General features: G+C 45.4%; 1 protein-coding gene across 1 annotated transcript in view; it reads left to right on the forward strand.

Moving 5' to 3' along the window:
* Nucleotides 1-13,704, forward strand: part of MTHFD1L (methylenetetrahydrofolate dehydrogenase (NADP+ dependent) 1 like) — a 2,103,853-nt gene that overhangs the window by 690,738 nt on the left and 1,399,411 nt on the right. Inside the window, exon 12 of the mRNA XM_069608130.1 lies at nucleotides 7,040-7,176. Coding sequence (XP_069464231.1) covers nucleotides 7,040-7,176 — 137 coding nt within the window. The remainder of the gene's footprint in view (nucleotides 1-7,039; nucleotides 7,177-13,704) is intronic.

A 13,704-nucleotide genomic window follows, 5' to 3' on the forward strand; every position in this document is an offset into this window, starting at 1 on the left:
TCAGTCAAAGAGGCCACCGTAGGAGTACCAGAGGTGGAAAACAGGGTACTCGAGGTGCCAAAGCCGCTCGGGCAGTTGCCTCTTTGCCCTCAGGCAACGCCGCAGCTGCTACCACTCAGTCATGAGGCCATGTCCCATGGTTCGCCGGTTGGGGGAAGGATGGTGCAGCATCTAGATGTGTGGGTTCTGGAGATTATAACCCACGGCTACTGTCTTCCCTTTTGGCAGAGGGCTCACAACAATCCACCAGGCAACATCTCTTTGAAGAGTCCGGATCCGCTCCTTGCGCAGGAAATTCAAGCCCTGCTGGAGAAAGGTGCCATAGAACTGGTGCCTGTAGCGGAGAGGAACAAGGGATGGTATTCCCCTTATTGTTTGATTTCGAAGAAAGACGGGGATTGAGACCCATCATGGACTTGCGCGTTTTGAACAAACTCCTACGGAAGGACAAGTTCAAGATGGTTACTCTCTCTCAAGTCCTCCAGGCCCTTCAACTTCATGACTGGTTGGTGTCTCTCGACCTCCAGGATGCTTACTTCCATGTGCCGATCCATCCCAAGCACGATAAGTACCTGAGGTTCGTGGTTGGCGACTCACACTTTCAGTTTGGGGTTCTGCCGTTCGGATTGACCTCCGCCCGAGGGTTTTCACCAAGCTCATGGTGGTGGTGGCAGCGCATCTCAGGAAAGGGGGGATTCACGTCTACCCCTACCTGGACGATTGGTTGATCAGGGGGAGCTCTCCCGAGCAAATCCTGGATCATCTGTCCGTCACCTGCTACTCCCTTCACAAGCTGGGCTTCTCCCTCAATTTAAAGAAGTCCCATTTGACGCCAACACAGCGGCTTCAGGACATCGGAGCAGTGCTCGACACATCCCTGGGGCTGTGTTTTCCTCCCCATGTGAGGGCTCTTCACATTCAGTAGATGGTGCAAAGTCTCAACATGGCCAGAGTCTCCCGGCGTTCGAGGTCTTGAGATTGCTCGGCCTCATGGCATTCTGCATTCTTCTGGTGCCAGAGGCTCGTCTGTGGATGAGATCTTTGCAGTGGGCACTCAAGATGCAGTGGTCGCAATCTTCTGGCAGGATGTTGGACCCTGTTCAGGTGCCGCCCTCGGTCGCCCAGGACCTTCTGTGGTGGGCCGTCGAAGGCAATCTGATAAAGGGGGCTCCGTTTTGGCTTCCCTGGCCAGAAGTGACGGACGCATCCCTCACGGGATGGGGAGCTCATGCCAACGAGTTGAGTCAGCGGTTGTTGGTCTCCGTCGGAGTCCAGACTCCATATCAATCTGTTGGAGCTGAGGGCCGTCAGGCTAGCCCTGAAGGCTTTTCTGCCGACTGTGCGAGGAAAGAGTGTCCTGATCCTGACGGACAACACAGTGGCCATGCACTACTTCAACAAAAAAGGGGGCGGGGGTTGGGGTCACTTCCTCTGTACAGGGAGGCGATGCAGCTCGAGTTCTGGGCCATCCAGCAGGAAGTTTCGATCTCGGTTGTTCATCTGGCCGGAGATGGCAACGACACGGCGGACGCTCTGAGCAGGCAGAGCACGATCTCTCACGAGTGGGAGCTAGGTCAGGAGATTCTCCTGGAGATCTTTGCCCTTTGGGGGACCCCTCAAGTGGATCTCTTCGCCTCCAGTGTCAACCGGAAGTGCGAAATGTTCTGCTTGCGGGAATTTCCTCCAAACGGAGCCTTAGGAGACGCGTTCGTGGTGGAGTGGTCCATCCCACTGCTGTACGCGTTTCCTACAGTCCCCCTCGTCCCGCAAGTGCTGCGGAGGTTACGGAGTTTTGGTTCCCGGATGATCCTCATTGCTCCGGCATGGGCTCGGAGAACGTGGTACCTGGACCTTATCGACTTATCCATCTTCCATCCACGCCGTCTTCCCTACCGAGACGATCTGCTCTCACAGGAGGGGGGTCCGTTTCTCCATCCAGAGGTCAGATCCCTCAACCTTCACGCTTGGCTTCTGAAAGGCTGAGGTAGAAGGATTGGGACCTTCCTGAAAACGTGATGGAGGTGTTGCTTTCGGCCAGACGGCCTGCAACAAAGTCCCTGTACCGTTGCCGTTGGAGAAAGTTCTGCGACTGGTGCAGGGTTAAGAATGTGGATCCTTTTTCATGTGACATTCCTGTGGTTCTGTCTTTTTTGCTTTAGCCCACAAGGGCCCGAAAGTGGGTACCATTAAAGGTTACCTGGCGGCGCTGTCCATATTTAAGCTCTCGTCTGAGGGGTGTTCTTATTTCAAAATTCCTTTGATTTCTCAGTTTCTGAAAGGGCTCACTAATGTGTTCCCACCGTTACCTTTCCAGGTGCCCGGTTGGGATTTGAACCTTGTTCTAAAATTCCTAATGGGTGCTCCATTTGAGCCTTTTACATTCTTGTCCTTTGAGACTTTTAACCCTTAAAACTGTTTTTAGTTGCGGTCACTTCCGCTCGCAGAGTGAGTGAGTTGCAGGCACTTTCTGTTAAGCCACCCGTCAGTGTTTCATAAGGACAGGGTTGTCCTTAGAGTTCGTCCTTCCAGTTGTCTCGGAATTTCATTGAAGCCAGAAGGTCATTCTTCCAGCATTTTATCCTCCTCCGCATCCTGGTAAGGAAGAGGAGTGGCTCCATAGGTTGGATCCTAATAGAGATTTAAGTTTCTACATTTCACACATGTCCTGGGTCAGAGTGGACGATCAGCTCTTTGTAGGTTACGCTGGAAGGCGTTTGGAACAAGCTGTTACTAAGCAGACTTTGTCTAGATGGATTATCTTGGCGATTTCTGAATGTTACCGCTTGGCGGGTATGGACCCTCCGGTAGGCCTATGGTCCCATTCTACTAGGGGTATGGCTGCCTCTACTGCCCTGCAGAGGGGTGTTCCTATTTGTAACATCTTTGAAGCAGCCACTTGGGCTTCGGTCCATACTTTTGTACGACACTACTCCCTAGACTCTATCCATGGGCAGGATCTGGCCTTTGGCAAGGCGGTCCTTTACTCTGCAATTTAATTGGGCATTCTAAATTTCTATATTCTAAATTATTTCCCTCCTCCATACCTTGGTAATGCTTTGGGAGTCTGTCATAGATATGGAATACGTCGGAGGGCCCAATCCCCTCGAAGATCAAGTTACTCTTACCTGGTAACGTTCTTTCAATGGGATGGTCCGACGACGTATTCCATATCACTCCCTCCCTACCTGCCCCGCTACAGAATTTCTTATGCGATTGCAGCTTACGTTTCCGCAAGGCTTTCTGTAGTCATTCTGGCAGAAGATTGGTGCCACACGTTCTGAGGAAAAAAACTACAACTGAGGCTACGGGCGTCGGGCGTCCTACTTATAACATCCGGTGACGTGTGCTCGACAGAGGCCCTTGAGGACAGCATATCAACGTCATTGACGCAGGACGCAGACGCCAAAAGATTTTCCGAAGCAGCACAGCTGTGGTGATTACCTGTCATAGATATGGAATACGTCGTCGGACCATCCCATCGAAAGAACGTTACCAGGTAAGAGAGTAACTTGTTCCTCTTGTGTAAAGATGTAGTCAAGCCGAACGTGCACTGCATGTATTGGTGAGAAAAAGTGTGACTTATCTGAGATTTTTTGGGAATGCCCGACTAGATGTTTCATGACCTTATGTAAGGCGCTTGCTGTCTCTTCCCTCAGAGTCTTAGCTAATTTAGACCATTCTAATCAAGGCTCGAGTTTACAGTTAATAGTACCCTCTAGAAACCACGAGTCTCATGAACAAAATTCAACACGTTCTGACACGAGCATCTACATTAATCAGACATTTAGTCCTAATAAGCCATTTATCATTCTACTGGGACCCTACTGGTGACCCAGATGAATCCCTCCCGACTCTCCCCACCACCTCTGGCATATGAGTAACGTGGTCCACAAATCTTCCCCCTCCATTTCCTATTTAACAAGTCTCCAGTAACAAGATAAATCGCTCGAGAATCTCACTCGGAAACACCATATCTATGCAAATAAGAGCACACACTGTACCTTGTTGCATAATTATTTTAAGCTTGACATTCCATGCCATTAAATTTACATCAACCCTTACCTATGCAAGAGTAACATACCTGTAATTCACATATGCACCACATCAATAAGAGTCTCATCACAGCTCTTTATGAATTTACCCTACTTTGACCCATCCCTAAACCATATAGGGGCCCCCAACATGTCCCCGTAATTGTTAAAGTTTATTCATTCATGATAGCTTCTGCAAACTTTCTATATCTCTAACCCTTGAATTCCGGATTGTCTAATATGCACCGTAAAAAGAAAGAAATGGAGACTGCGTTTCCCACTTGTGACCATGATGGGCTTATGGTTGAGTGATCGTCTCAGCTACGACAGTATCCAAATGGTGGTGTGAATCTTTATTTTGAGTAGCTTGTGCATTCACTCCAGGAGGATAGTGAAGGCTGGGCCTGACCATCCACTCCAATGCTGCATCAGGCAACTCAAATTGCTATTGCTAAATGACTTTTTTAGTTTGGCACGGTAAAATAACATGTATCTGATGCTTCCATGTTGAAGTGTATGTCAGTTTCACAACCCTGAAGAAATTCCTTTATTTCTACTAAGTGTAGTCTGGGAACAAGGATAGCTGACTTGATTTTACCCAGGGTTCAGGAGGTGAAGAACGATCGGTTCTGGGTGTGCACGCTCAACTGTGAAGAACGGCAAGTGTCTTGAGGTGCACATTTCCATCAGACATCGCTCTAGAAAACATGTGGGTTCGCAGCCCTTCCAGTAGTCTAACCATTCTTATATTGCTTTGGCGGGGATGCACTTCCACGTCTTTGATTCTCCCCTTTGAGTATGTGCTTGCTCTGACAATGTTCCTTTGGAACGCAACGTTCCTCATGAGTGTTTTGCCGGCGCAGGAGGCGGAAGCTGTTATGTTGCGGAGAAGCACAGCGGTAGGTTTAGGACACATGCCAATGTTGTGTGCTCCACAAACGGACCGGGCGGTCCTGGAATAAGTGATTTTTCGGAACAACTGGAGGGCGCGGAGTGTATGTCTGCAGGAAGACGTTTGTTATTGCAGCTTGTGGGAAGCACAGTGATTGTATCTGGAATAATGGGCACCTACAATGTGTGCGCTGGAAGACGGTGGAAGCCACTAGTAGGTGATATGACAAGAAGATTGGCAAGGAGGCGAGCGCTGGATCCAGATCAGTGGGCTCATGCATCCTTATGAGGGACCATCAATGATCTAAGTAAGGTGGGTGTTCGGGATGGCCTGTGTCAATATTGTTGTTTAATGTTGTGGCCTCGGGGTTAGAATGGGCATGGTGGGCTGGGTCGTGGGTAAATGTTAGTTGTTAAAGGCCTGTTGAGTTTTATTTTACTGTTGTGTATATGTTGGTGGCCTGCCGTTAGGATATTCCTACCGCATTCAGGTATGGACTTGTGGTGCGGGGTCCATGGCCAGTGGTAATGTTTTTGCATTTTATACAATGTTTAATTTGCTGGATGGATATGGACATGTGGGCGTGGGGTTGGCGCGGGGACTTTAGCGCCATGTCATTTTTACTTGCCTTGCATTTTTGGGACATGTTGGCGCAATAGGACTTTAGCGCCATGTTATATGCATTTGTTTTGCATTTATTTGCTGTGCTTTCATGGACATTTTGGGGTTGGCGCAGGGACTTTGGTGCCATGGATTGTATCTGGTTGGGTTTTTGCAGGGTTTTATGTGTTTTCCTGTGATGTTTTATGTTTGTTCGTAGGGGCATGTCCCCTGGTCATATTTTTGGGGTGCCGTCAGTGGTTGTAAGGGGCAGTGTGGTGCTGCCTGCACATTTTAAGGGCAGTGAGATGTAGTATGGTGATTTTAAGGGGCAGTGAGGTGCTGCCTGATGGTTTTAAAGGGGCAGTGAGGTGCTGCCTGGTGGTTTTAAAGGGGTAGTGAGGTGCTGTCTGGTGATTTTGTTAAAGGGGCAGTGTGGTGCTGCCTAGTGATTAAGGGACAGTGAGGTGCTGTCTATGGTGAGGTTAAGGGGCAGTGAGGTGCTGTCTAAGGGGTTAAGGGCAGTGAGGTGCTGCCTGGTGATTTTTGGGGGCAGTTAGGTGCTGTCTCTGTTTTGGTTAAGGGGCAGTTAGGTGCTGTCTAGGTAAGTTATGGGGATAGCGTGTTGATGTGAAGTTTGGTGGTAGGATCAGAGTTTTGGTTGGAGTTGTTGAGTTGGACATAGACATGGTGGCCACATGTCTGTGTGGGGATTAGAAGGCGAGTGGGTTAGTTTTCGTTGTGGTGTGCGGGGTCTCCACCAGGGAAGGAAGGATTGGTTGTTTGGGTTCCTTCCATTGTTGTTGTTGTTTTTCAGCGGGTTTATAGTGGAGTGAGTATTAAGGCTTTGGGGAGGGCCTGTGGTGTGGGTTTTAGTTTTTTTGGTGTTTTCCATGTAAGAGCTTGGCGAGGTTTTGTGCTGTAGCGGGTTGGCTCAGTTGGGAGTTTCTGAACTGATGTGGGCTATGTATTTCTGTATGACGATTGGGGTGTTTTTCATCTTGGTGGTTGGTGAACACTGTTGCAATCAAAGTGTTGTGTTCTAGTGGTGGGTCATAACTTTTCTTGCAATATTGCGTTTGTGTTGGGTCTCTTTTATGGCTTTAGTGTTGTGTCAGTGGTAAGGAGGGAGATGTGTCATAATCTGTGCTGGGGCCTGATTATGGCCATGTGTATGAGTGGTGATGTCACTGACATTCTTTGTGGAGTGTGGATGGATGTTTGGAGTGCTGGGTTCTACTGGTGTCAGTTGGACCTAATGTGCTGGGCTGGATGGATGTCCCAGTGCTTTCTCTACATAATAACTGGAGAATAAACCTACATGTAAACTACTTAGCTTCTGGTGTTCTTGTTCTGTGAAGGAGGCCTAGTTTACCACAGTCTGCTCTTCTCACCCCTTTCCCCAACACAACACAAAGCAAGTTGATTACAGTGACTAGTTACCTTTATATGGAATACATTACTCCTCAGAAGTGGTGATTTAATGCTTTGATTACTTTTTGTCTTTTTTTGTCAGGATAACGCCCACACCTCTTGGAGAGGGTAAGAGCACAGTCACCATTGGCTTGGTGCAAGCTCTGACAGCGCATACAAACGTGAATTCATTTGCTTGTTTGAGGCAGCCTTCACAAGGCCCTACCTTCGGAGTTAAAGGTATTGAAAAGGTTTTTAAACGTTCATTCAGAAAAATCAAATAAAATATTTGTTTTTGGAATGCATGCTTTGTGCTTGTTGCTATTTTATTACTCATTTAGTTGCTTAGATTTATCAATTGCTTGGGAAATTGTGATGCTACAAAAGATATCTCTTATTCTATAGATTTAATCTTTTTTCTGTGTCCATGGACTGTGCCAACGCTACTGTGGTCCTATTGATTCCCTGCAAAGTTTGAGGCGGCTGCATACTTTTCTCGACAGAGTGGTGGAACACATTGTTGCTGTCAGAGTGTGCTGCACATCACAACACTCAACATGTGTGTGTGTCTGCATAAAAGACAGTTTACTTATTATTAAATTACAACACACCAAAAAGTGCCCAAGCACCCATCACGTGTTAGCTTGTTGCGGCTTATGGTGCATTTTTGTGTGTATTCCTCTGCCATCGTCCTGTTTGCATTCCCTCAAGATTTTTTGCTACTGCCTTCCATAGGCATGGCGCATTATGCAGCATATTCCTTCACATCGATATGAACAGTTTTGTGTTTAAAATGTTGGATTTTTGAGTTCACTAATTTAATGGGGCATAGAATGCTCTTTTCATCACTGTGCTTAATGTCACAGGCTGAAGGATGCACAGAAGATCGAGACACAGCAGTTTGCTTACAGCTGTGGTTGATTTATGCTCAAACAGAGGTTGCAGTAAGGCCCCTAATCTAAGTGGGAGATGCTTTTACAAAACAGGTACACATCTCAATACGACAGTGAACAGATTATGGGGAAATACAATCAAGTGAGAAGTAAGCAGTACCATGGTGCCAAGTTCCCTGGTCTACAACAGATGCTCAAGGGTACTTATTTATTTTTTGAAATTTGTGGGGGCACACAGCAGCCCGGGGGCATCGTGGCGCTTGTCACAGACAATTCATAGTTACAGATAAACACATTTACAATATACAGTATGGTTGCTTTAGTTACAGACAATTTATAGTAATAGTTAAATGACAGTTGCAATTCACAATACAGAGTGAGGTTTTGATTTTTCTTCAGAAGGCAAAGAGAAAGTTTTCTGCTCTAATGTCTGTGGGTAGTGCATTCCAGGATTTGGCAGCAATGTAGGGGAAGCCTAGTCCGCCAGCTTTGGCCTTGTTTATTCGAGGGATGTGAAGTTGTTTGGTGTATTGTGTCCTGGTGGGTCGTGTGGAGGAGGATTTGTTAATTGTATCTAAGAGGTATGATGGTGCAGAAAGGGTGAGGCATTTATGTGTGAGCGTAAGGATTTTGAGGGTGATTTGCTTTTTGACCGGGAGCCAATTAACTGATTGTCTGGCTTGGGAAATATGCTCCCTTTTTGGGATGCTTAGAGCTGCACGAAGTGCATTGTTCTGTGTGACTTGTAGTCTATTTAGGTTTTTTTAGGTGTACCTGCAAGTAAAGCATTGCAATAGTCTAATTTAGCACCAATAATTGCTATGGTTATTGATAGACAATTGGGTTTGGATAAGTATGGTTTTATGGCGTTTATGAGCTTGGTGGTGTTTGCGGATGAGTATGTGACGGCGTTAACCTGTCTAGTCATGGAAAGTGTGGAGTCTAAGTAGACCCCCAGGGTCTTGACAGTTTTAGAGACAGGGATGATTGTATTATCAACAGTAAAGTTGGAATATACACATGGTCACTCATAGTTCCTGAAAGTTTCTAGTGTTCCAGGGCCCTCCTTTGGTTGTATCGGGGTTAGTGCTCCTTATATCACTAGAGCCAGTGTTCTCCTCCAACGTAGATGCCTTGGGGTGCACGATAGGAGTGTATATTCCCTGTATCTCCTTGGTGGAGTGTCACGATGCAGTCATCATTATCACACCCTTAACCAACTGTGGTATGCATCGCCTGGAGCCTACCCTAGGTTTTGGTCTTGTGGGAGCCCATCACAGGTTCAAGCTTCTCAGGAGCCCACCACAGGCTCGGGTGGCATGTCTGTCTCTGGTCTGAACTGGTAAGGGACACAGCTGGGTCCCTCCCCTGCATATCAAAGGTATGGCTATATACTCTTTTGCCTTTCCTCCCTTCTCCCAGGTTCTAAGGGGTCAAATCAAATCATTCGATATTATGGCTCTCCTTCATACATATGCGCCAAACTCAATCCAATGCTGTCTCCAAACTGCAAGATTTATTCATAAAAGCCCTTCATGGTCTCCAAAACTGAGATTTATTCATAAGTGCCTTCCATGGTAACACATGTTTCGGCAACATAATAAACAGTGCCTTTTTCAAACCAGGACTGTTTGTATCAATTAACAAATGAAAGTAGAATACGTTATATTTCACGCCAAAAATGATCCAAATAAACATTAATTGTACGACATTGAGCAATAATTTCAACATTTAGTCAACCAAAATATATTGCATGTAACCAATTTGTAAGTAGACAGAGAAGATGAGGGGTGGGTGAAGGGGAGGAAGTTTAGGGTGGAAAAGAATGCACAGAGAAAAAGAGAGACAAATCTCAAATGAAAAAATCATAAATAGTGGGAAACGATGATTTCTGACAATATTGCATTTGTTACTGATAGCAGTTATTGACATATTCTGTACCCATATTTCTAAGTGATTGCCATGTGATGAAATATGTATTAAATACATAATTCCTATATGATTTCAAAATTCAATCTGAATTTGCATATATGCTGGCTTTGCAATAATTCCTCGGCACTTTCAGTTGTTGGTATGTACCTGGTTCCAGTGTTATATCTACGTGTCCACAGGACACAGAATACCATTATTCATATGCTAAAGCCTAATATGAGCAAAAAAGGCATTCAACACCATTCAGTTTAAATTCTGACGCTATTACCTGTATGCTTCATATCACGCCGTCTGTTTGAGATATATTTATCGGGTTAAATCCCTGAAAGATGAAATACTTGCGATTACTCATTGATGCACCTGCGTGATCGTTCGCTATTATTGCCATGAATAGTCTGCCTAACTATATGTTGCAGTGTTTATTTGATCACTCTCTCTTCAAGGTTAGCTGCTCATGCCGGGTTACGGCATACTATAAGAGCGTTCCATTTTAACAATGTTGCGGGCTAACCGATCGCGTTGTTTTCTGAACATTTGTTCACGTTTTATTTATATTGTACTTGTACTGCTAACGTGATGTTCATTACGATCAGCTCATGTACTAAAAATTGTGAATACAAAGAGAACAGGCTTACGGTGCAAGTTCGGGCTGGTCAGCCGTTTTAACAATGTTACGGGCTAATCGATCGCTTTGTTTTCTCAACGTTTGTTCAAGTTTTATTATTATTGTACTTATACTGCTAACGTGATGTTCATTACGATCAGCTCATATACTAAATATTGTGAAACAAAGAGAACAGGCTTACCGTGCAAGTTTGGGCTGGTCAGCCATTGGAAGGAAACTGCATTCTTTCCGCACTTGTTCTTTAGTAAAATCTGAGCGTTCGTGTTTGTCGGCAGGAATCATGGCAACAAGGTAGTCCTTCCTTCGTTGCCATGACCTTGTCGGCCATCTTTTGGGCTACCTTACATGCTTCCTAATGGTGGTACGTGTTAAATTACTGTGCTAACACTTTTAATTAAACTTTTGAACGTGTGTATTGTGTTTACTTAATTAGATGCCAATTGGAGAATATATAAACATCTGAAGTTTAATTTTTACACCTTCTTGAACATTATATTTACAAAATCAAACAATCAGTTGAATATGTTAGCCTTGCAGCATTGTTCTTGTATCTACACGTATCCGAAAGTGTGATTTTAATGCAGTTTGTATGTGCTACCTGATTATGAAATGGTATATGTAATTACTTAATCCAAATACCAGTGAGCAATGCATTTTTAATATAATGTGTTGCAATAAGTGTCTCATTTGTATGGCCCTAAGTGAAACTGACACATTTTGGTTATTTTGTCTGGTACAATGGAAAGTGATGTCAGTTGTGTTTTGAAAGTCTGTCCTGTATGTGGGCATATATCTCCACTGTCGATTGTAACATTTGCATGATCGGATACATTAACATTACCAATTGTTCCCATTATTGAATGTACTATAAGAAACAGTACATTTCGCTATCAGTGTTCAAACCGAACTTCAAGGCTTGAAAATGGCAGATTAGCCTCGCCTCTAATTGGAGTAATGCTAGCTCAAGGTTGCCCCCTCTCATGTCAAGCTTTTCTTGTTTCAAACCAATGAATCTCATTCCTTTTTTGTCTGCCATTTGATGCTCTTGTTGCCAATGTACGGCTAGCGGTAGGCTCTGATTTTGACTGCCGATGCCTGTTAAATGCTCACGAATTCGTGTGCGTAGTTGGCGAATCGTGCTTCCAATGTATATTTTTTGACAAATACATATGGCATATACCACATGCTTAGTTCGGCAGTTGATGTTCTGTTTAATGTTCAAAAAACATCCATGATCATCTTGAAACTTAGTTGTCGGTGCATTGCAAAGCCAGCATATATGCACATTCTGATTGAATTTTGAAATCGTATAGGAATGATGTATTTAATACATATTTCATCCCATGGCAATCACTTAGCAGTTATTGACATATTCTGTACCCATATTTCTATCAGTAACAAATGCAATATTGTCAGAAATCATCGTTTCCCACTATTTATGATTTTTTCATTTGATATTTCTCTTTTTCTCTGTGCATTCTTTTCCACCCTAAACTTCCTCCCCTTCACCCACCCCTCATCTTCTCTGTCTACTTACAAATTGGTTACATGCAATATATTTTGGTTGGCTAAATTTTGAAATTCTTGCTCAATGTCAAACAATTAATGTTTATTTGGATCATTTTTGGCGTGAAATATAACACATTCTACTTTAATTTTTTAATTGATACAAACAGTCCTGGTTTGACAAAGGCACTGTTTATTATATTGCCGAAACACGTGTGTTACCATGAAGGGCTTTTATGAATAAATCTTGCAGTTTGGAGACAGCATTGGATTGAGTTTGGCGTGTATGTATGAAAGAGAGCCATAATATCGAATTTTTCCTTTATAGAGGTTGGAGTCTGTACCTCTATCTCTCCTGCCATTTTGCGACATCCACACTTGATGCATATGAGTTTGTCAAGTTATTAATGGGTCGCAGAACGTGAAGGTTGGTGTTAAACAACTCCAATTCCTGTGTCAAATCAAATCACTCTCCTCAATCTAGGTACCTAGCCCCCAGAAGGTTTTGCTCCTCTTTCTCTCCCTCCTCTTTCTCTCCCTCCTTTCTCTCCCTCCTCTTTCTCTCCCTCCACCCTCTTCTTTCTCGCCACCCTCTTCTTTCTCTCCACACTGAGGAGCGAGAGAGGGGCCAGCGGACTGTTTTGCAAACTGACTGTGGGAACATCTAACCTTTCTGGGCCAGCTGCCCAGACTGCAAAGTAAACTTTTAAGGTACGCCTTCCTTCATTGCACAATCCTAGGATCTCTGTAAAGTAGCAGGGACCGAGGAAACGGGACACTGAGATCCCACATATACCACCACCATGGGCTGCATCACACAGTGGACCGTTTCACTGGATTCCACAGCCTTCTGAACCCGCTGGGTCTGGTCAATGGGACTTCACCACACTAGGAAATCATATTATCCCCTTTGGGGTAAGTTCAAGACCGATTTACACATGTTGATCTTCAATAATGGCACAGAACATCAGCCACTTGGGGGTGCAGAGAAAATGGCCACCTAGCACAACTCCCAACCTATCGCCTTAAATATCTGAAATCTCTCCATCCCTCTGCGATAAGGCTGGGAGCGAACCCGGGAAACATCCCGGGGGATTTAAGGAGAGCTACTCCAGCTAGGTTGAAGTGGCGGAGCCAAGGGAAACGTCAGCGCCAGGACACTAAGGAGAAACTGACCCGAGGGTCGGACAGAACGATGGCAAGCTAATTGTGCAGAGGGGCAGACTGATCCAAAATGGTGTTGCCCGGGAATAGACTGGGCTCACACCGGCGTTCGTGCCCAGCATGAATCATGCCAGTTTGGAACAGAGTGGTAGCATGGTGAGGTGTGGCTTCCTCCCCGAATGCTGAGCGGAGTCCAAAGCTGCTGGCACAGCACAGACCCAGAGGGGTGGCTTTGAGTGGGGGCTGGTGCAACTTGTAGGGAGAGCAGCCTACTAGGTTCTTCATTACGGGGAGTGCTGAAAGGGGGAAGAAAACACAGTTGGAGTGTGGTCATGGTAGGAAGAGGAGAGGGATCCATGAGAAACCGATCTGTAGAAAACACTCTTACCTCTGGAACTAGCGATAGGGAAGATGGTGGGCTCCTGGAGCGATACAGGGACTAACTTGGAGAGCCAACAGAAACAGAGCCAAGGGCCTTCAACACGAGGCTCCTCAAATCAGTGACCTGAGACTGGAAAGGAGAGACAGAAGGTGGCGAGTGAGCGATGCCCAACAGAATGTAATAAGACAAGGAAAGGAGGACTGGGGAGAAGCCCTAGTCCCGGCTAAGGGTGCCCCGAACTAACACCAGCTGCAGGAAACTACAAG

Source organism: Ambystoma mexicanum, chromosome 4q, assembly GCF_040938575.1.
Source record: "Ambystoma mexicanum isolate Mex_15411 chromosome 4q, UKY_AmexF1_1, whole genome shotgun sequence".
Lineage (NCBI taxonomy): Eukaryota > Metazoa > Chordata > Amphibia > Caudata > Ambystomatidae > Ambystoma > Ambystoma mexicanum.